The 22,993-nt window shown below is 40.6% G+C and overlaps 1 protein-coding gene across 2 annotated transcripts in view; it reads left to right on the top strand.

The window, feature by feature from the left end:
* The window catches only part of WASHC4 (WASH complex subunit 4), a 40,328-nt gene extending 17,655 nt beyond the window's left edge, over positions 1-22,673 (top strand). For both annotated transcript variants that reach the window (XM_077339712.1, XM_077339713.1), the window contains 22 exons: positions 892-1,052; positions 2,294-2,420; positions 2,863-2,988; positions 3,629-3,736; positions 4,499-4,645; positions 4,795-4,874; positions 5,469-5,574; positions 7,333-7,449; positions 9,287-9,455; positions 9,717-9,871; positions 10,442-10,516; positions 10,610-10,714; positions 11,581-11,715; positions 13,369-13,477; positions 14,016-14,082; positions 14,621-14,707; positions 15,566-15,713; positions 16,816-16,912; positions 17,763-17,959; positions 19,340-19,439; positions 20,313-20,388; positions 21,249-22,673. In XM_077339712.1, coding sequence (XP_077195827.1) covers positions 892-1,052; positions 2,294-2,420; positions 2,863-2,988; positions 3,629-3,736; positions 4,499-4,645; positions 4,795-4,874; positions 5,469-5,574; positions 7,333-7,449; positions 9,287-9,455; positions 9,717-9,871; positions 10,442-10,516; positions 10,610-10,714; positions 11,581-11,715; positions 13,369-13,477; positions 14,016-14,082; positions 14,621-14,707; positions 15,566-15,713; positions 16,816-16,912; positions 17,763-17,959; positions 19,340-19,439; positions 20,313-20,380 — 2,484 coding nt within the window. In that variant the 3' untranslated portion in view covers positions 20,381-20,388; positions 21,249-22,673. The remainder of the gene's footprint in view (positions 1-891; positions 1,053-2,293; positions 2,421-2,862; positions 2,989-3,628; positions 3,737-4,498; positions 4,646-4,794; positions 4,875-5,468; positions 5,575-7,332; positions 7,450-9,286; positions 9,456-9,716; positions 9,872-10,441; positions 10,517-10,609; positions 10,715-11,580; positions 11,716-13,368; positions 13,478-14,015; positions 14,083-14,620; positions 14,708-15,565; positions 15,714-16,815; positions 16,913-17,762; positions 17,960-19,339; positions 19,440-20,312; positions 20,389-21,248) is intronic.
* Positions 22,674-22,993: the final 320 nt, after the last annotated feature.

Here is a 22,993-nt window from a genome sequence, read left to right as displayed (position 1 = left end):
ACTTGCTACTTTCATGTTAATACAAAACATGTTAATTAATTACTGCCTTTAATTCAGCCTCCTGTCATAACAATCCTATCATGACCATGCTTGCTCAAGAATGAGTCCTGTTTATTAAGTTAGAATTAATTCAATACTGAGGATAGCTTCCAAAATGCAATATAGGGAAGAATTTCTTCTGTACATCTGTTCAATAGAATATGTACTCATGATACAGAAATAATAGGTTTGATAATTTGCAGGTTACATACGACCCAGTCCAGAGGTTTCGCAGTGGTAGTGTAGGCTTCTTGCCAAGTTCCTGTAGAAGCTGACGTCCTGTATTTTAAAAAAGGGTGGCATTATGTTCTCATACCTGTTCTCAAATCCTTTCAACCCCTCTTGTTTTTACTTAAGTGAATGCCTCACTAGATTGATGGATCTTGTTCCACAGCTCTTAGGATCCTGTAGGCCAGGGGTAGTCAACCTGTGGTCCTCCAGATGTCCTCCAGCAAATGCTGGCAGGGGCTCATGGGAATTGTAGTCCATGAACATCTGGAGGACCACAGGTTGACTACCCCTGCTGTAGGCGATGGCTAGTTTAGCTGATCTCCCTTTAAGGTTCGGCCAAGCATTAACACATTTTGTGGTGTTCCTACTCTACATTATTGCAGCAGAGAATCGACTCCAAAGCAGAGCCTGAAATCTAATGTGAAAGATGAAGTGGAATTTTATATCTAAGAAATGTGTTTCCATAGAATACTTCATAGAGATATACTTCAGTATATATAGGACAGTTCTTCATATTTGGAAGTGATAAATTGATGTGGGTTTTGCATTGTGTATTTGAATATAAAATTAGAAACGCTAAGGTGAACTTTTTTGTCTGTATTTTTATCATTGATATGACAGGTGCCAGCGATCACACTTACGGCTAATATAATTTGGTTTGCTGATAACTTTCTAATCGAGAAGATGCCAGCTGCTGCCAAGATTCTAGACAGGAAAAGCATTCATGCCATTAAAGCGCACAGGGAAGGTTTTCTACAGCACAAGGCTCAGTCACTTACCAAGTAGGTTTTAAAGACAAAACCTTTTACCCTGCATGGTTCTTAGTCTGCAGAAAATCTAGACACCAAGTACCCTGATTGTATGCACAGTTTGTGGAAGAAGCTTCTTTTGATATTAAAGGGACTTAGATTGAGGGTAAACCTGTTTATGATCGGATGGCAGTCCCAGAAAGAGAAATTAGTTGTGTTTGCTTTTTTGTACTGTTGGTACTCTTTGTAGTAATGCAGTTTCTGACTAACGTATGAGCCAGGTATGCAATTTTTATACCGTGATCCTAAGCCGCTTAGGTGGATTTTCAGTTGAAAAAAATTAACTAAGGGCTTGGAACCCATGAAATCTCAGCCATATGGAAGTATTCTCAAATGCTTTACCATGGCAGCTATCTTTATGTACCTCATGCTTGTTGCCATGTGAATCAGAGGCTTTGAGAAAACATAGTTATTTGTATTGCTTTCCCCCTTAAATATATGCGCATAAACAACCTTGTCACATGAATGCACATTGTGTTTAGAACTCGGTTAGCATTAATTTTCTTGTGGCTTCAGTCTGATCATGCATTTGTCACATGCAATCCTAACTTTGTTTTCATTTAACACTGTCCTGTTGTTGTTACTGAGACATTAATAGCTACTCTTAGGTTGGCTCAGTTCAGACAACTAATACATCTGTGGTTTGTGCTAGTCGTTTAGAAATGAAATTGTGATTTAGAACTACTTTTTTCCCATTCAATTCTCAACACTTGGTTTCATGTTCAGTCCGGAGCGGAATGGCTGTCATAAATATGATCTGTCAATTTGGATAAATTTTAAAAGGGGGGGGGGAGGCTAATGCTCTGTGGAAGTTCTAGTCTCAAGCAATTGCTCAGTTTCTTTGGTGTTATTTACAATTAAACTTCAGTTTGTGTAGCCAAAGTCTGAAGTTCAGCTTCTCTCTAGAATTTTGCAAAGTGATCTCAGTTTCTTATGATAAATTGGATTCCCTGTTTTGTATATACTGAATACACTGATGTTATTATATTGTATTGGTTAGTTTTCATGATTCCTTGTGATCTTTTCACCCATAATTTGGATCTCAGGTCAAACTATAGTTGGCATAAATCTTGGTAGCCCACTTCAAACCATGGTTTCTTCTGGTTTGGTAGCTGATTGCAAGCCATGGCTTATAACTTCAGACATTGTGTTTAACCATGATTTGGCATCTTGTCTGATAGAGCTGTTGAGTAAGATTACTATTTTCTCTCCAGAGAAATGCAATCATACTATGTGCTTGTGAGCTCATGGATGATGAAAATGGAATCTATTTTGTCAAAGGAACAACAAATGGAAAAGTTTGCTGAAAACCTCACCAACAGATGCAACATTTTTATACAGGTGTGTGTGTTAGTCTAAAATCACATGGTTAGAAAATGCTACTTTCTATATAGCTAGGTGGTTTTCAGTTACCAAGATTCCTGTTACCTACAAGGAAACTGGCAAATCAGTCTGCATGACATACCTTGCCTTGTACAATCAAGAGCCATCTCTCTTTTGTAGTTTCAGCAAATAGCCTGATCTTTAGTCAAATAGCTAGATTTGAATCTAGTAGCACCTTATAGACCAACAAGAATTTGGGGGTATAAACTTTCAAGAGTTAAAACTCCATTTGTCAGATACTTTCTCAGATTCCTCTTTTGTAATTATTATTGTAATTATTAATGACTTGATACATCTATTCTATGAAAGCAAATATTCTTGTGTCTTGGACAGTTCTATTTTTGTGTTTGGAAGAACATTATTTTAATGTTTCATCCTTTCCTTCCAATGTTTTTTGCAGGGCTTTCTGTTTGCTTACAGCATTAGCAGCATTATTAAAAGCACAATGAATCTGCACATGTCGATGCCGAAGCCAATGACTAGAACCTCAGTTAAAGCATTGTGCAGGCTTGTGGAACTTCTAAAAGTAAGTTGTAGTATTGGGCTTCTTATTCCCTTTAAAATATGCAGAAGATGTTTTGCAGCACAGTTCATACATTAGGAATTAAGCCCGTGTTTAAATAATAACATGAAAAAAGGCAGAACAGAATAGAGGCAAAGAGCACAATTCTGTCTGCTTTGTCTCTAGGGTTCTTTTTTTGTTTTTGCTGCTTCCTTCTTCTAGACAATGGATACATGCTGTGTAAGGGTGAACCAGTTCTAGGCCAGTTGCTTGAAATATGATACCTGAGTTGGAATCCTACATTAGTATTTAGATTTGAGTCCTAATTGCACTCATGGCAGTAGAGTTTATTGGTGCTGATTGGCCTTGTTTGCAAAATGTATCTCGGCCTTTAGTCTTGGAGCTTAGTTGGCTGGCATAGCAGTATATCTAGTATCCTTCCTCTGACGTGGGCATTTGCATATAGTTGTACATTGATATCAAAACAACTATCAGATAAATTTGGCTTAGTTTTGTAGGGGAAGAGTGCCAGATTTGTAAGACTGTTAAAGGTTTTGGGGAAAATTGTTTTTCATATGGACTTGGTATTAAAAAAAATTTTGGGATTCAAATCACAGTTGCAGATTTGTGATGCTAACTCTTTCCAAAATGTGGCTAACTGCAGGCAATAGAACATATGTTTTACAGAAGAAGTATGATCGTTGCTGATTCGGTCACACACATAGTTCAGCATCTTCAGCATCAGGCTCTTAATGCTATTTCTGTAGCCAAGGTATGTAATCAAAAGTTTTAGTACATGCTTGTATGTTTTGTGTCCAGATTCTATGCTGAGAGTTTCTATACATAGATAATATGTATACATATATGTATACATAGATAAGGATGTAGATAAAATTGAAAGGGTACAGAGGAGAGCGACGAAGATGATCTGGGGCCAAGGGACCAAGCCCTATGAAGATAGGCTGAGGGACTTGGGAATGTTCAGCCTGGAGAAAAGGAGGTTGAGAGGGGACATGATAGCCCTCTTTAAGTATTTGAAAGGTTGTCACTTGGAGGAGGGCAGGATGCTGTTTCCGTTGGCTGCAGAGGAGAGGACACGCAGTAATGGGTTTAAACTACAAGTACAACGATATAGGCTAGATATCAGGAAAAAAATTTTCACAGTCAGAGTAGTTCATCAGTGGAATAGGCTGCCTAAGGAGGTGGTGAGGTCCCCCTCACTTGGCAGTCTTCAAGCAAAGGTTGGATACATACTTTTCTTGGATGCTTTAGGATGTTTTGGGCTGATCCTACATTGAGCAGGGGGTTGGACTAGATGGTCTGTATGGCTCCTTCCAACTCTATGATTCTAATATTAACTGGGACAGTATTTTAAAATTGGACTTGGCCAGATTATGCATTACCATTCATTTCAATTCAGTGGTCCATCTCCTCCAGCTTCCTGATTCACACAGGAGCCACAAGTCCCCCTGGAGAGTCAACAAACTGTCCACCTCACCACACTGCTGTTTCTATGTGCTTTTTTTAAATACAGAAAAGGGTAATTTCTGACAAAAAATACAGTGAGCAACGCCTTGATGTACTCTCTGCTCTTGTATTGGCTGAAAATGTCCTCAATGGTCCTAGCACAAAACAGAGGCGGCTGATCATTTCCCTGGCTCTCAGTGTTGGCACACAAATGGTAAGTGTGACAGTTTGTTGTCTTGCTCTGCAATGTATTATTCCCTTTGGATATTGCTGATAAACATGGGAAGTTTTGTGGTCAGTGGCTGTGGTGTAATTCATATGGAAGCCCTGGGTTGACACTACTGTGTGTTATTTTTTTTTCAGAGAACGTTTAAAGATGAAGAACTTCTTCCTCTTCAACTTGTTATGAAAAAACTGGCCTTAATCAGTGAACTTCAAGAAAGGTAAGGTGGAAATAGTATGGTATGAGTGTTATAAAATGTGGAAGAAGAGAATATTGTAAGCCACTTTGGAGAGACAAGTGGGGTATAAATAAATCAAAAATTAATCAGATGTCTTAGTGGAGACCACACTGATTCTTGCAATGTTGGGTCTTGTAGAGTAGGGGTAGTCAACCTGTGGTCCTCCAGGTGTTCATGGACTACAATTCCCATGAGCCCCTGCCAGCAAACGCTGGCAGGGGCTCATGGGAATTATAGCCCATGAACATCTGGAGGACCACAGGTTGACTACCCCTGTTGTAGAGTGTGATCTCATACAGTGGTACAGCCAGAGTTGTATACATTTGATGCAAAACCTTGTTTTGAACTAGCTTCTTGCTGTTCATATGGTGAACACAAGTTTGAAAAGACACAAGCAATGAGTGCTGAAATTTCAGAAATCAGAAGTAGGGTGGAAAGGATGGGGAAGAATAATGCTGTATATATTAAATATGTTAGAAAGTAGAAAGGTGAGTAAATGAACCATTGCAATCAATGCTCCAGGTTTGCTTTCAATGAGATCGGTTTCCTTTTTACTAATGCAAATATTTTTTCTAGAATCCGAGCACAATGTGACTGTTGCTTCTTGTACTGGCATAGAACCATGTTTCCAATTTACCTGGATGATGTTTATGAAAATGCAGTAGATGCTGCCAGGTTACATGTAAGTAAAAAAAAATCTGAAGGAAGCATTTTTCCGTGGCCGAATTTTAATTGCAAAATGTCAATGGCTGAGATTTTCAGAGAAATGTGTGGAAGACTTAACCTCTAGTAGACATATAAGCTAAAACTATTTTAAAAGTTTGTCTTACAGTCAAGGCTGTAAGCGTTATTTGCCTAATTATATTTTTAAGTGATTATCAAAAATGATAGCACTTTCGGTGAATATATTGAATTTATTAACAACAACTTTGTGGAGGACTCATTTTGCCACTGATGAAATCACTGAAAACGGAGAACAATCTAGAGACCGTTTTGGCAGAGTCCAGGTGAAAATAAAGAGATAACAGAGACTTTTAGACTTTGATTAAGCCATTGGAAAGATACTTTTTTCCTTTGTTGTAATGTGAGACTTAAGCTGACAGGTCGCAGGTTTGCATTCAGTTTCCGAAGCTGTATTTTGGAGAAGTAGGCTTTCCAAGTAAAGTTGGGAGTGACTTGGGAGCCATATGTTCCTCCCCCAGTGTGTAGCACACTCCTTGTCCCCGGAAAATAAGCAAGGTCCATTGCCCTGAAGGATTTGTGATTAGCAAGTGATTCCCACTTTGAGTTGAGGGCGGGTAAACTGCAAGCTGCAGGTGTCTTGTCCAAGTTGGAGGTAAAGACAATCCTCTTGCACACCCCACAGCTTTCTCCTCAGCCTCAGTGTTGCCTTCCCCTCACCCAGAAAAGCTGGCTAAACAGAAAAGAGAAGAACCATCACCACAACAGCCAGCTAAGTGCAAGACCAGGGTAGGGTGATGGTGCTTAGTCCCTTTCTGCACAACTGGCTTGCTTTTCTCTAGGAGCCTTGGCATTCTGGTTCTCTCACCTGCATTGCTGCCCCGCTTGCTGAGGAGAGAGCAAGAAGGCAGAAAGGGAAGCCTTTCCTCTGGATACACAAGGGTCGGATAAGGTTCAGCAGTGGTGGGCAAGAGACTATATTTAATAATTTTATTGTACATAGCTGTATGTATTTGGTGTAGTAACTCACAGGGTCATAAAACATGTATTTATTTAGAACAGGATTGATGGTAATTGGGAATGTGGCTCTTCATCAGCTGCAGAATGAGTACCCACGGTTTACCATGGTTTCTGAATTGGCAGAAAAGTTAAGGCCATAGCATTGCCTTCCCTAAATCACTTACCTAGGAACTGAGGGGCTGAGCAATGGAAAATGGAGACTCCTCATTCTAGTTCACTTTGCTTTGCACATTTGGATGCTAAAACTGAATTTGATTCTGGAAAAAGAAGAATTGATGGTTTTTATACCCCACATTTCACTACCCAAAAGGAGCCTCATAGTGGCTTACAATCACCTTCCCTTCCTCTCCTCCCAACAGACACCCTGTGAGGCAGGTGAGGCTGAGAGACTTCTGACAGAAGTGTTTTGTGAGAACAGCACTAACAACTGTGACTAGCCCAAGGTCACCCAGCTGTCTGCCTGTGGAGGAGTGGGGAATCAAACTTGACTCTCCAGATTAGATGCCGCTGCTCTTAACTGCTACACCAACATTTAAACTGTGAACATGATTTCTCATGAGCCATAATGTTGTGCAACTGTATTAAAAACATACGAGCTTACTCTGAATGACTCCTGTCTTCTAAGGATGCATTGCTTTGCAGGAGGAGCTTGCATTTCAATAGACTGCTAAAAAAAAAACCCTGTTTTTTAGAACATACCATTCTTGGTTTCTCTATTAATTTGAAGCTTTTTCTACAGTACATGTTCAGTGCATTGCGGGATTGTGTACCAGCGATGATGCATTCAAGACACTTGGAATCCTATGAGATGCTTTTGGAGAGCTATGACAAAGAAATCATGGAAGTTTTAAATCAGGTGATCATGCAAGTATTGTCTTTACGTTGCATGAAGGTTGGAAGCAGCAGAGTGGGAATATCTATTAAGAACTACCGTTAAAGGACTTTTATGAATAGATGTATAGATGCCTTAATACTTTTACTGTGTGGAAGAGACTAGTCCTTCACAGGGCACTTTGTTTTGGATTTTATGTGAGATGCATTTACTGGAGGAAAAACATACTTTGAGGGGATGTTTGTGTGTGTGTGTGTGTGGGGGGGGGGTAATTACAATGTTAATCCGTTACATATGCTGAAATCTTGCTTTATCTATGCCTGTAAAGAGGGCCATTCCTGGCAATCATACTCTGACTTGGCCTTCTTACAATTGTCCAGATTGCTAGAGTGCCCTGTGGAACTGATTTTAGTCCTGCAGGGCCCTGATCTCTCCTGGGAGTTCATTCTACCAGGCTGGGGCCAGAGCCAAAAAGGCCCTGGCCCTGGTTTAGGCCAACTCCACCTCTTTCAGACTGGGGACCTTGAACAGATGTAGTTGTTATGGTCTCAACATTCTAAGGGGATTATAAGACAAAAGGCAGTCCTGCAGGTACATTGGTCCCAGAGAGTTAAGGGCTTTAAAGGTTAAGACCAGCACCTTGAACCATATATCAGTAAAATGTGTTGATAATTTAAAACTAACCATTATTTTTTATTGTTGCAAAAGCTGTTATAATTGTGTTTTTGTTTATTTTGCTTTTTCATTCTTCCACATTTTGTGTTCCATTTATCTCATTGAATTGTGGCTTTGCACTTTTACAAAGGCACGGCACTTTTAATGTTAACTAAATTTAAAATAAAAAGCTAGTATGTTGTAGAGAAGTGAATTTGGGTTTATTTATTTTATTGCATTTGTATACCTCCCTTCCCTGAGGCTCAGAGCAGTTCATATGGAACATAAAGAACAATACATTGAACCCTATTTTGTGTTAAGTACAATACAGCAATAGTAATAATAATAACAACAAGAATAACTATTTACCAGAACAATCAAAATGGTCCATGGTTCGGCTCAGGTACATGGATTCCTGGGGGGGCGGGGGGTGAGGTTCAGGGGCCCAGTGGTGTTACTGGTGGAAGAGCTCCCTTTTGCAGGCCCTGTGGAACTGTTTTCATTCCGTTAGGGCCCTGATCCCCTCCGGGAGCTCATTCCACCAGGTGGGGGCCAGAACAGAGAATGCTCTGGCCTTGGTTGAGGTCAGGCAGGCTTCTTTGGGGCCAGGGACCACTAGCCAGTTGGAGGTGGCAGAGCGCAAAGCTCTTTGCGGGGTGTAGGCAGAAAGGCGGTCCCTCAGGTAAACTGGGCCCTGACCACATATGGCACTTTGGTTTTTTGCCCTCCGATATGCTGATATGTACTGATTTTACTGGTTAGGCTTTGTTAGCAACTACATTTTCCTTTTAAGAAAGGAAGGTTTTTAAATGTTTTTAAATATTTTTAAATGAAAAATAAAATGAAATGCAGATTCTAACCTCCCTTAGTTTTCCCTTCTCTTCTCTCGTGCCTTTGTGCTTTTGAGCAAGGTCACTATACTGGAAATGATCATGAAGTGCTGTGTCCACTTTATGCAAATAATTCTGACCAGCAAAGAGGCTCTAAGGAGAATGGCAAAAAACTGTGCTGAATTTATTAGCCATATCACACAGTGGAATTAACCTGTTTTTGAATACATATTTGTAGACTTGCATAAAAGATGGCAAATGGCACTTCAAGGTCTCCTGTGCAGACTCATTTTGTGTAACTAGTTATCATTATCATAGTATAATTAAACATTCCATCCCATTAAACATGTGCTTATCGTGACTCTTTGTTTGCACAGCACCTTCTGGACAAATTATGTAAGGAAATAGAAAAGGACCTGCGTCTCTCTGTGCATACCCATCTAAAGCTGGATGACAGAAATCCATTCAAAGTTGGAATGAAGGATCTTGCCCACTTTTTTGCTTTGAACCCAATCCGCTTTTTCAATCGGTTTATAGATATCAAAGGTATAACTTGCTGAATCTTAAAATATTGTTCTAGGCTATAAAATCCATTCTTCCTCCTTTTCCTTTTTGCTCCCTCCCCCTGCATCCCAAATTTAATATTGTAGAAAGTGTCATTCCTGTAGTATATTATAAAACTATTTTGCAGTTCTAAATTATACTTATGTGGGACTGCAGAGATATTTTGTTCCATTGTTTCGTACCAAGCCCTGGGCTGCAACCTATGAATTAGCTGTTGACTTCTACTATTTCTGTTTTTTACAGCCCATGTAACACACTACCTAGACAAGACTTTCTACAATCTAACAACTGTGGCTCTGCATGACTGGGCCACATATAGTGAAATGAGAAATTTAGCAACTCAACGTTATGGTTTAACAATGACAGAAGCACATCTCCCTAGTCAGACTCTAGAACAGGTACATAATTTCTGTGCTGATTTATTACTCAAGTCTCTGCACTTAAAAAACAAACTTATCTGTGTTACTCTCACTGGCTTGAAGTTCAGTGCTTAGAAACTCTTCAGGTGCTTTTGTTGCACCACAGTCTAGCACTTCTGGTATACAAGCATGCAAAGTTTGCCCTGTTCTTTTTTAAGAGGACAACCGGAGCCGTCTCTGCCCCATGGCCAGATCAGAAGTTGAACTAGAATGGATCAAGAGCCAATGTTTTGTCCAGGAAACTTTGAAGCTGTTCAGCAATCACCTGCTCAACCACCTTATCCAGTAATGGCAGATGCAAAATTGGACTTGGTTGGAGAAATCCACATTTGATTTTTTCAGAAGTGGCCTAACCACAGCCTCCTTTAATCTCACTGGCAAAGCCCCTAAATTTAGGGACAAATTGATCATCTCCTGGAGAGGGACCTAGGTCACCTGAAAATGCTCCTCTGTGTTAATTACTAATCCCTTGATTTGTCACAACAGTAATTACTTGGATTATTTTCAAGTGATGGTTGTAAAACCACCTAAAATTGATTGTTGTTTCAGGGTCTTGATGTTTTGGAAATTATGAGGAACATTCACGTATTTGTATCTCGTTACCTCTACAATCTCAATAACCAGGTGAGCCTGGGAATTGACACTTGTGATTCCTGGTTGGTGACTGATTTCTAGTCTAGAGCTATGATATATAAATATGCAACTATTGAATTGCAGATCTTCGTTGAGAGAATCAGCAATAACAAGCATTTGAACACTATAAATATAAGGCACATTGCTAACTCAATTCGGACACACGGCACAGGAATCATGAACACAACAGTAAGTATTACCAGGGCCTGGAAAGTTGAAATATTTAAGACTGTATTGTCAAACAGTGCAGAGCAAGTGATGTGAAGAAGCTATCTGATGTGAAGAGCAGGCAGTGTGATGCAGCGGTAAAAAAGGCAAATGCCATTTTGGGCTGTATCAACAGAGGCATCACATCAAAATCACAAGATGTCATAGTCCCATTGTATACGGCACTGGTCAGACCACACCTGGAGTACTGTGTGCAGTTCTGGAGGCCTCACTTCAAGAAGGATGTCGATAAAATTGAAAGGGTACAGAGGAGAGCGACGAAGATGATCTGGGGCCAAGGGACCAAGCCCTATGAAGATAGGTTGAGGGACTTGGAGAAAAGGAGAGCCTGGAGAAAAGGAGGTTGAGAGGGGACATGATAGCCCTCTTTAAGTATTTGAAAGGTTGTCACTTGGAGGAGGGCAGGATGCTGTTTCTGCTGGCTGCAGAGGAGAGGACACGCAGTAATGGGTTTAAACTTCAAGTACAACGATATAGGCTAGATATCAGGAAAAAGTTTTTCACAGTCAGAGTAGTTCAGCAGTGGAATAGGCTGCCTAAGGAGATGGTAAGCTCCCCTTCACTGGAAGTCTTCAAGCAAAGGTTGGATACACACTTTTCTTGGATGCTTAGGGCTAATCCTGCGTTGAGCAGGGGGTTGGACTAGATGGCCTGTATGGCCCCTTCCAACTCTATGATTCTATGATTCTGAGGTAATGGAAATGCCCTGAGAGAAATTGAGTTCTTGTAAACTTGAGGGGAAAAAAATGAAAGAACAAAAGTTATTTCTACCTCCTCTGCCGTACTGATAGCTTTTCTCATACTGAGTTTCTTACGCTTTTCTCCAGGTGAATTTTACATACCAATTTCTGAGAAAGAAATTTTATATCTTTAGCCAGTTCATGTACGATGAACACATCAAATCCCGGCTGATCAAAGATATCAGATTCTTCAGAGAATTTAAGGATGAAAATGATCACAAGGTATCATGTCATCTGTGTAGTGTTCATAGGTTCATAATGCATCATCACCACTACCACCCCTTTCCCTTTTCCAGCATTTCATTCTGATGGGGGAATGGTCTCATTTATATTAACCACGATAGCAGCATTCAGCGTACAGAAACTGTATCTTAAACATGTTTAGTCTGATATGGATACTGATACAAGGGAGGGGTACAAGGGATACTGATACAAGAGCATCAAGAATTGAGGCTTTTGAACTCTGGTGTTGGAGAAGACTCTTGCGAGTCCTTTGGACTGCAAGGCAAACAAACCGGTCAGTCCTAGAGGAGATCAGCCCTGACTGCTCCTTAGAAGGCCAGATCCTGAAGATGAAACTTAAATAATTTGGCCACCTCATGAGAAGGAAGGACTCCCTGGAGAAGAGCCTAATGCGGGGAGCGATTGAAGGCAAAAGAAGAAGGGCACTCCAGGGAATGGTAGAGGAGAGGAAGGCCTGGAGGATCATTGTCCATGGGGTCGTGATCGGTCGGACACGACTTCGCACCAAACAACAACAACACCGGAGGGGTAGATCTATTCTCTGCCGTGCAGAAAAAAAACTGCATGGCAGGGAAGAAAAGTCAGGATAATGGAGGACTGAGGAAAATGCTGCATATTCCCCTGAGGAATGATTCCTGAAGCATGCTTCAACTAGAATTGGTCAATTCTAACATGTGCTTGCAAATTAGTAACTGAGACTTCACAGGGGCAGAAAAATTCAATGGCAAAAACTTGGTTGAGTACAGAGTTTCCGCTTCCCTCATACAGATGTACCAAAGTACCGCCAGTACTTTTTTCATAGTTCAATCTAAAGAACATTTTCATAAGAATAAACCCTGTCTAGTAGACCAGAGTAGGATTCTGAATAGTCCTGAATAGGATTGGTCTCTCCGTTACTTTAGAGAGGGGCCATGACTCGAAGGTGGAGCACAATATCATCCATATCATATTCAGTCCTTGGTATGTGCAGTCAAGGGCATCTCAGGTGGCAAGAAGTGGGGAAGACCTTTCTCGGCTTGAGGACCCATTGCTGGTGTCAGTAGGTAATACTAAGATAGACATATTGATGATCTGACTCGGTATAGAGCAGCTTTGCTGGTTTGTTCATTTGAGGATTTCCATTGTGTAGCTAAGATTACCTTGGCAGCTACCAGTACCTTCTTAAATGATGTTTGATCCTTTGGTCTAACGAAGCACTTCGTACATCTTAGTAAAATTAAAAGCTAGTCCACCTGTAGTATCTATGTGCAACATAAAATATATTCAGAACTAGCTTCCACTACAGTGTACTTTAATCACAGACGGCATTTCACATAAACATTTCATACTTAATATCTACCTTCCCATGTAGGGTAGCATTGGGCTATATTTCCACTATGGCAAAAGTCATATAGGCTGCTGTTCTCATTTTTATAGTTTAAAAAGGCAAGGAAGTGTGGAATTAAGTTGTCTAAAAGTCTTTGCATGATAATGGTCATCACCAGTTTATAGAGGGAAGATGCATCTTTCATTTCCTGTGATACAGTTAGTGATTAATATAGAAGAAAAATAATGTGGGAAAGCAAAAATGGGGCTGATGATTTATTTATTTATGTGACATGTGATTTATTTATATCAAAATAATTTCTCTAGTACCCCTTTGAGAGGGCAGAAAAGTTCAACCGGGGAATCAGAAAACTTGGAATTACACCTGATGGACAAAGTTACCTTGACCAGTTCAGGCAATTGATAAGCCAAATAGGTATGAAAGTATATTGGAAAACATTAACTTTATGATCTTGGGTGCTTGCTTTTTAAAAAAAAGCTTCAAAATGTAATTGCTTATATTGTTGTGTCAAAGTTAATTCTGATTTCAATGGGGGTGATTAGGAAGCTCTATTAATTAGATTTCTGAATGCTTAATCTTCAGAATGATTGATTGTAACTATTTTTTAATCTGTACTTAACAGTCTAAAATTTTGTACTTGAATAACCAAGACAACAGCATATTGGGCTGGATTACATAAGTAATATTGGCTGTGATCATGCTAAGTTTTATATCGTCATGCCTCCTACAAAATATCATATTATTGCCTGCATATATGTTGTTGTTGTTGTTTTTACTAAAAATGATGTTTCTATTTCAAGGTTAAATTTTATTGACTAGGAGAGCACAGCTTTATTAGATTCCCCAGCATCTACAAGTAATTTGTTATTTGACTTCTAACTGCTTGGCTGCCTGTCTCACACTCTTTCAATTCACTTGCCTAACTTTCTTGTTCCTTTTTTGATTTTTAAAGGAAATGCTATGGGTTATGTGCGAATGATAAGATCAGGTGGACTTCATTGTTGTAGCAGCGCAATCAGGTATGTATCAAATGCATTTCTCACATTGTGTTCTTTTCACCATGATATTTGAAGGAGAGGCCCAACTCAGGATCAGTATTGGGAAATGTGGGGGAGTGTTGTTGTTTTTTTTAAATAGAAAGCTGAGGAGCTTTGAGCTCCCCAATAGTACAGCATTCTTATCTGCACATTTTCTAATGTATATTTGCAGATATGACACCCCCTAGCATTTATTTTTAATATAAAACCAGAATTATTTGGAGCTCAGTTCCTGCTTGAAATCTCAAGACAAACAGCACAGGTATAATTCTTGTCTACATGGAATAACTATTGTAACCATTTTAGCACTGTGTGAGGCTGTGCACTCCACAGTCATAAAGGGTTTGCACCTTCTGTGACTGGAAGGATTTCTGGCCATGGAGTTTGAATATTGAATTGCTGGTAGTTTGATAGCAAGAGGGTGATGAGATGGAAACGGGAACAAAGTGATAAGACTATATTCGTTTTATAATCATGTTATGATACATAATTGTTAGTGAACCTGATGTGAAATTTGTAGGTTTGTTCCTGACCTTGAAGATATTGTTAACTTTGAAGAACTTGTGAAAGAAGAAGGCCTCTCAGAAGAAACACAAAAAGCAGCCAGGTAGCCTAGCTTTATGCAACTACAGACAATCTCACAAACTTTTATTCTTGTCTGCCGCATTCTTTTTTAAAAAACGAAAACTCTCAAATATGATGCTGCATCATATGGTGGGGAATTCTATAATATATTATTTATGGCAATGCAATTATATTTGTAATCCATCTTTTTAAATCTGTTTTTTACTGCTGCCCTATAATAATAAGAAGTATTGTCAGTCACTTTTGTGGCTTGTACTGGGTTTGTCAGAGGGAAGGCAGCATAGCATAGCCCAATCTTGTCAGAACACAGGAAGGTACTTGGATGGGAGACCACAATGAAAACTCTGTAGAGGAAGGAAATAGCAAAATACCTCTGCTTATCACTTGACTTGAAAGTCCCCTGGTTGTGCCACCGTAAGTAAGTTATGACTTGAAGGCATGTTATACATGCACATGTTTGATTTGTACTAGATCTGTAGATTTTTGGAAACTTAAAAGTGAAGTCTTCATTGTGAAGGCCTTTCACCGATACAATAAAAGCTTTCTACTACTACTACTAAAAGTGAAGTTCTGTGGCTCTCCAGATGTCGATGGACTACAATTCCCATGAGCCCTTCCCAGCATGTCCATTTGGCAGGGGCTCAGGGGAATTGTAGTAACTGAACATTTGGAGAGCCAGTTTGGCCACCTCTGGATCTAGTATAAACCTTGGAAGGGAGGTTGTTCAGTGATTGTTTAAATGTATCTGGGAGCAACTGTTTGAATTTTACTTTAAACAATTTTTTGTTTAAGGTACAGATCACTTTAGCGTATTAATTCTTAAGGTACTGATTGCAAAAATTTCCTGTGGGACTTTATGTTTACCTTTATTATTTCACAGACAACTGGATTTTGTACTTAGTGATCTTACACGTAACTCTGCTGAAGGCACAGAGTACTTCAAAATGCTCGTGGACGTGTTTGCTCCTGAATTTCGCAGTCCAAAGAACATGCATCTGCGTAATTTTTATATAATTGTTCCCCCACTGGTTAGTTATTTCCTTACTAGATTTGTTACATGATAAAAGTAGCTGATGTGCACCTTCAGAATGTGATTGTTGAAACAACAAGGATTTTAAAAGGTTGTCTTAATTTTACACATCAGTGCTTGTGTCCTATGCATATTTATTTGGAAACAAGCTAAATTTGTTGGACTTTCTTCCAAGTACACATATGTGTAGAATCAGGCATGATAAATACATTAGATTGTCTTCCGCTATGATCTGGGCTATGGGCATCTATCTGTGTGACTATTGTTTTTGCAGGATTAATCAGATCAGAGGGTTAGTGCCTCTGAATGTGGAGGTTTCCCCTCAGTCATACATGGCTAGTAGCCATTGATAGATTTATCGATGATAAGTCTATCTAATCCCCTTTTAAAGCTGTTTATTCATGCAGCCATCTCTACATCCTCTGACTGCAAATTCCACATTTCAGTCCCTCTATGTAAAGAAGTATTTTCTTTTGTTCATCCTGAACCCTACTCCCCACCAGCTTAATTGGATGCCCTTGCATTCTGGTATTCTGGGAGAGGGAAAAAATGTTCTGTCAACTCTCTCCATTCCATGCATAATTTTATAAACCTCTATCATGTCCCTGTCCCTCACCTTCATCATCTCTGTCTCAGAAGTCCCAGATTCTTCAGCCTCTTCAGCCTCTCTTCATAGGGAAGGTGCTCTAATCCCCTAATCCTCTTGATTGCCTTCCTCCGTACTTTTTCCACCCCTGCATTTTCTTTTTTGAGAGATGGTGACCAGTGCATATGGTATACATTGCATGTAAAGGCCCTAGCCTTAGTCCCCAGCTTGCCTTGTAAAAAGGGTTAAACTAGCAGGGCCAACTGAGAACTGAGAGACTGCTGTCATGCCTAGTGAAATGCTGGCATAGATTATCTTTCTTATATAAGAAACTGATTTTAAAAATTCAGCCAAGATTCTCCAGAAGAAAAAGACATTCAGAAGGCTGATAGCACCTCCAAAGATATATTTTCAACTGAAACTGGTCTGATGGAAGAAGCCCTCCTGGATTTTGGCTTGTCTTTTGTCCTCTGCAGTTCTCCAATGACACAAGCTCTGTGTCTCTTTGTTTCAGGCTCTCAACTTCATAGAACACTCAATCAGTTGCAAGGAGAAACTGAATAAAAAGAACAAAGCTGGTGCAGCCTTCACGGATGATGGTTTTGCCATGGGTGAGTTTAAGAACATGGCTCACCCTTCCTGCAAACTTTTTTTTTTTAGAGAATTCTTCTATTTCCTCCCAAAGTCACAGATCTGGGCCAGTGTTATGTTCTTTAAAAGAAAGCATGGGGAATAATTCTACAGGTCACTTGAGGCTTTAAAAGGGAGGTGTCATAGTACCATTGTGGAGTACATGTTTGCATATGTGTAGTGTCCTAATGAAAGGTTATTTTAGTATCAGAGTGACAGGAAATTCTGCCTCAGAGCACGTAGAGACCCTGCTAATCAGAACAAACAATACTGGTCTGAAAGCGGTGTCAGGATGATTCAGTATAACGCTTTGTCTATGTTGCTACTTTCTGAGTGCTATGTAAGTGTGTACAGGATGCATTTGGCATACTGGATGTTTCTCTCCTGTGCAAAACTCCTACATTTGCCCATTTGATGGAAATGAGATAATTTATTTGGGGGATTTGTATCTTTAGCTGGAGTGCTGAGGGTGATACAAAAGAAAACTTTTTGCCATGGGTGGAATCCAGCAGAGGATTTCAACAAATGGAAGGGAGGCATTGACACTGAGCCCCCGACCCATGCTGTTCCTGGTGGCTCCTCTTCCAGGAGGAGCGTTTAGGGGGAAGGGGAGGTGACACCCTGTCCATTTGCAGAAATCCTCCAATGGATCTAACCCTGATGAGATGAACTGCAGCACATGGAAGCATGAGCTCATACCATCAACTGATATCTAGCACAGCATGAGCTTCCCTGCATCAGATCACACCCCTGCAGATGTGCAGAACATATTCATGTTCTAACGTATTTGGTTAGAGCGTTTCTTGATCAAGTGGACTTTTGCTCTTGCAGGGGTAGCTTACATTCTGAAGCTTTTGGATCAGTACCAAGAATTTGACTCCCTCCACTGGTTCCAGTCTGTCCGAGAGAAGTACGTGAAAGAGATCAGAGCAGTAGCAAAGCAACAGAACGTTCAGTCTAGTAGTCAAGATGAAAAGCTGCTACAGACGATGAATCTTACACACAAGCGACTGGATGTTTGTTTGCAGGTAGCGTTGACTGTCACTTGCATGATTAAGAAAAACACTATTGCCAGCATGTAAATTATCAAAAGTGTTCAGTAGACTTGCCAATTAGACCTTCTACACAAAGAACCCCCACTTCTCGCAGTCCACCACACCTCACTCAATTTCCAGCTCTCATCTCCTTTCTCATCTTGCTCCCAAACCCTCTGAACCAACCCAGTCTATCCTGTCCCCAAGGGTACAGCTACCATCTAATCATAGCCCCCTTCACTCACCCATCCAGCCCCTGCCCCTTACCTTAATTTCAAACCACAGCAAGCATACATGTAAAAACCCACATTGGTTGGCAGCCAATAGCATCACTTAAGGGCTACATGAACCCCAAAGGGGAGGATTTTATTGAAACACAGCATTTATTGATGACTGATTTATATTAGTTGTGAGTCTTCTGAACTGGTTGGCACCTGGTTTTTCCAAAATTGCACATGGGCAAAGGTGCTACTGATTCAGATGGATCTGCAGCCATTTGCATCCCTACTTAGATGAACAGGAAAGGGTAGGAAATACAACAGTTATTGATGACAGACTCGTGATTTGTGAGTGATCTGATTGTCAATTTAAACCATTGTGTGCTGAGCAGAGCAGAGCAGTCATGCAGCAAGGATGGGAAGGCAGTAGACCTCAGTTGGACTGAACAGGCATGTGCTAAAAGCCAGTTGTGCCGTACTGCATGGTTGAACACTCACAAGCAGATCAAACTATTGAACTGATTGGTATAAAAACCGGTCTCTGTTTGCACCTGGCAAACAGGGCACCTGCTGAACTGGCTGGTGTTTGAGCATTCCTAGTGCGGAATAGGCTGGATTTCTGGCTAAAGAATGTTAACTGTGAGGGGTAGGATGGGACAATCCAGGGCACTGATGCTCTGTGTTCTTGGTGCTAGGTGGGGGGGGGGGGCATCAGTCGCAGGGCTTCTGGAATTCTGGCCCTGCTGGTGGACCTCCAGATGGTACCTGGGTTTTGGCCACTGTGACAAGAATTCTTGGACTAAATGGGCCACTGGCATGATCCAGCATGGCTTCTCTTATGACAACTTTGCAGAGGTAGTGGTGCTCAGACATGCATAGAGCCATCCCATTGCCCTACAATCCTCCACAACACCGTTACTATTACTTTAAAAAATCGTTTGTATGAGAATTGGCCGCAGTTGCTCAACAATGAAGGAAACTTGTGTTATTGTTGTCCAATATCCCTAGGCTTTGTCACGGTGAGCCAAATCACAAATAAAATATTATGAATCTGCCTGATTGGGGAGTTTCTGTTGTACATATACTTCAAGCAGATACTTTAAACACATTAACACTTGCTAAGGATTTTTTTCTTGCTTGATTTTCTATCCCGCAGGAATTTGAATTGCTCTATTTCTCACTAAGCAGTGCAAGAATCTTTTTCAGAGCAGATAAAACTGCAGCAGAAGAAAATCAAGAGAAAAAAGAGAGAGAAGGTTAGTGAAAAATATTGACGCGTTTAAGGAACTGTGGCATCTGAATTGTTTTCAAAGATCATGAAATCTTCTGGGCTGTTCTTGTTCTTAGGAAAGCAGGATTTGATTGTTCTACACCAAATTTCAATTACTGCTTTAGAGTGATATTTCAGAGTTTTGTGATGGAAATCGACCGTGATGTATAACAGCCTGATAAGCTTTCAAATGGGGAGGATTGAGAAAGACTGAAAGATAGTCAATCAATTGACTAAGGAAGTCATCCAGTTGCTGGGAAATATTCCACTGAAATCAAGGGCAGTTGTTTCCTAATGGAAAGGCCTGCAAACTTTAGTCAACCGGGAACGGGGCAGTTGATGGCTGAAGGTGGTAACTCCATTTCAACTTGATGAGAAATAGCGGACATCAATTTTCAGTTAATGGCCACGGCTGATGTGACGCCCTCATCCCCACCCCTCTGGTCCTATTGAAACTATCCCTGAATGCATGCACAAAGGAAGTATTCGGTGGAACTGCTTATTTGCAGAGATTTGTAATGATGTGTAATGTGTATACTGAACCATGCTCAGAATGGGAATGTTTGACAGGCAGTGGAGCAGCCAGCAGTGGGGATTTCTTGCAGGATGTCCAAGTACTAGGTGTGTTAGGTGGAGTATCTGTCGAGGGTTCTGTAGTCTGTACAGTAGTCAGTTTTTGTTGGGAGACATGCGTGTTTTAATGGCGTTAGATCTTAATCCAGTTCTTTTGAGAGAGTTGTGACTGCTAAATCAGGTAATTTATTATGTTATTTGTATATGTGTTAGGGCTCAAGTAAACATATAACAGTACAGAGAGTACAAAGTTTTTCAGAAGCTTTTACTCCCTTTTCCGCTGTAGAAGAATCAACAAAAACCAGCAATGGAGACCTCTCTAACTCTTCTTCAGCAGATCCTGTTGTGAAATGAGAGCTCTGGTATGCATTCATTTATATTTTCCCTTCCCTGGGTTACCAGATGCTCTCTTTTTAGAAGATATATGTTTTTTGTGTCTCTCTCTTCTCTTTTGGGCTCTTTTATAAGAACTGAAGGGAATGTCTTCTTTTGGGGCTGGAAGATTAGGAATATTCCTAGTTAGTAGCAATTATCACAGCCTCAATAGTAGGGGCATTTAAAATGTGGTTTGTCATACTGGTCACTGCATAAGCAATAACTACATTCAGGTTTAGAAACAGTGAGTAGGGACCCATGAGGACTCCCCTGAGAGAACAATGATTACATCTATAAGAATTTGATCAATATGTTTAGATTAGTCAGTGGGATGTGGTGGTTAGAATGGGAGACCACCGTTCAGATCCTCCAGCTGCCAGGAAACATCTGATTGATCTTGGTTTAGTCCAGGCTTTTGTGAAACCCTGGTTTTTTTTGATGGCCCTGGAAGAGTTTCCCAAATGGGTTGGAGTTAATTAATTGTAATATTTTTAAAAAATTGTTAAACATTTATTGGGTGATATGATTCTGTATGGTCATTTCAGCCCACTCCCCCTTCCAAAATGGCCAGTAGCCTGGAGGGGTGGGCAGGGGAAGGGGCCCCAGGTGGGCATGTACACAGCTATGCTTCCCAGACATATTCTGCATGATCGTGCCCGTTCTGGGGTTTCTCGAAGCCTGACAAATTTTTCAGGGGCTCTCCAACTATTAAAAAGATGAGAAAGGGCTGGTTTAGTCAAATACCCTCAGCACCATGTTCCTCACAGAGTGTTAGCATAAAAATATCAAGGTAGGGGCGAAAGTATAAACTGTATCTTTGATTTGTATTTCTTGCTCTGTTGCATAGAAATCTAAAGCAATGATGGTTTGTTGAAATTGATGGGACCAAACCGGCATGGAGTTTTTCACCATCTGAATCTGAAAGCGACCCAGCAGCACCATCCCAGTGTACAGTAATCCTCAATTGCTCAATTCAGATTTGCATTTCATCTTCCGATCTGTTCAAGTGTCCCTAGCTATGTTTGTTTTTATTAATGTGCCGTTTTCATGCCATTTCATCACTTTGGTTTGGAAGGCTGTTGAGCCGGATATGAAATTAGCGTCCATGGCATTGCGATTTGTTCATCCCTTTCCCCCCCCCGTATTTACTTAAGTTGTTGCTTAAATGCTTTCTGTTCTAGACCACTGGTATCCAGACAAGCTGCCAGCTTAGGTCAGCCTCAGCCCTGCAGAGACTTATCCCATTTCATTCTTTGGCTTCTAAGTGGAGAGAAGCCTTAGTGTTCAGTGTATCATATGGCCTTAAATGCACAGTCCTCCTAACCAAACTAATATGGTCTTGATACTTTCTTAAAAATAAATAATCTCCAGCAAGGTTTAAATTCATGCATATGCACTGTTTCTGTGAATATATACATATGTACATTATGTTCTCTTTGTGAATATAGGATGCTAGTGGGAACTTCTCTTAATGTAGTATATGGGGGAAGTTGCTTTCAATATAACTAGTAAATAGGAGAGCCATTTCTAGTTTACATTCCTGCAGCTGCTAGTGGTAACCTTTCTACTAGTGCCATGCTGTGGGATCTGCAGAAGAACCCTTTTTATTTTGCAGGGCTTCAAGCAGGCAGTTGTGCTTGTGATTGCTCTGGGGGCAAACGGTCTGCAGCCATTTAATGTAAATGATACAAGCCAGCATACTAAGACAATGTGGCAGAACTGTTCTCCCTTCACCCCTCTCCCGTCTGTTTTCAGGCATGAAAGCACCAACTACAATCATTTTCTGTGGGGTTTGAAGAAGGCAGAAATAAAGGGACCCTCCCCCTGTACTTTATGCACTGTTGACTTCCTCTTGTCAGGTTTTTTTTGTGGCATATGTAACAGAACATGAATCTGCCAGCCCAGTCCTCACAGCAGAAGTCCAAGTGGAAGAGGATTAAACCTAGGAGGGCACCCTTGGCTTTTCTAGCCTAGCAGCGGTGGGAAAGGGGTCCAAATAGCAAAGCCACCAAAGCACTTTGACTATACACGTGTATGCTTGAACTTCTGACCAAAATGCAGCTTCTGAGGTCCTGCTGCATGTTGTCATGGAGGTAGAATTGACTAGTTCAGCTGATCAGTGGTTATGTTCAAATTCTCAGGAATGAAGGGGACCAAATAGAACACCTTATTCTAACTCATTTCATTAAAAGGTATTTGTTACCTCATGTTTTTTTCCCCCTGTTAAATACTCTGTATGTAATGTTAATAAATGTAACAGAAGCTGGATTTACTTTGGTTTGTGTGTGTAGTTGTAGTCTGGGGCTGGTTTGTAGTTTCTGATTGCTGGACTGAGGGGCCTCCTATACCACAGAGTGATGCACCTAGCAGAAGAGATCCCAGAAGCAGGTGGCAGAGGTAGGTCATTCCCTGCTGTTTTTTCTGAAATTCCTCTGAGCTGTGGGAGTCTTGCCAGTTAAACGCAGGGAGGAAAACAAGGTAAAGTAGCCTTTCTGTTTCTGTAAGCCTCAAAAGGTAGAGAAAGCAGTTTCGCAGAATTCCTATGTACAGTATTTGTCTTCCCATCCTCAGAGAGGAGTTCTGGGCTGCTTA

The sequence above is a fragment of the Paroedura picta genome, chromosome 5, assembly GCF_049243985.1.
Source record: "Paroedura picta isolate Pp20150507F chromosome 5, Ppicta_v3.0, whole genome shotgun sequence".
Taxonomy (NCBI): Eukaryota; Metazoa; Chordata; class Lepidosauria; order Squamata; family Gekkonidae; genus Paroedura; species Paroedura picta.
This window is presented reverse-complemented; position numbering and strand designations above follow the sequence as displayed.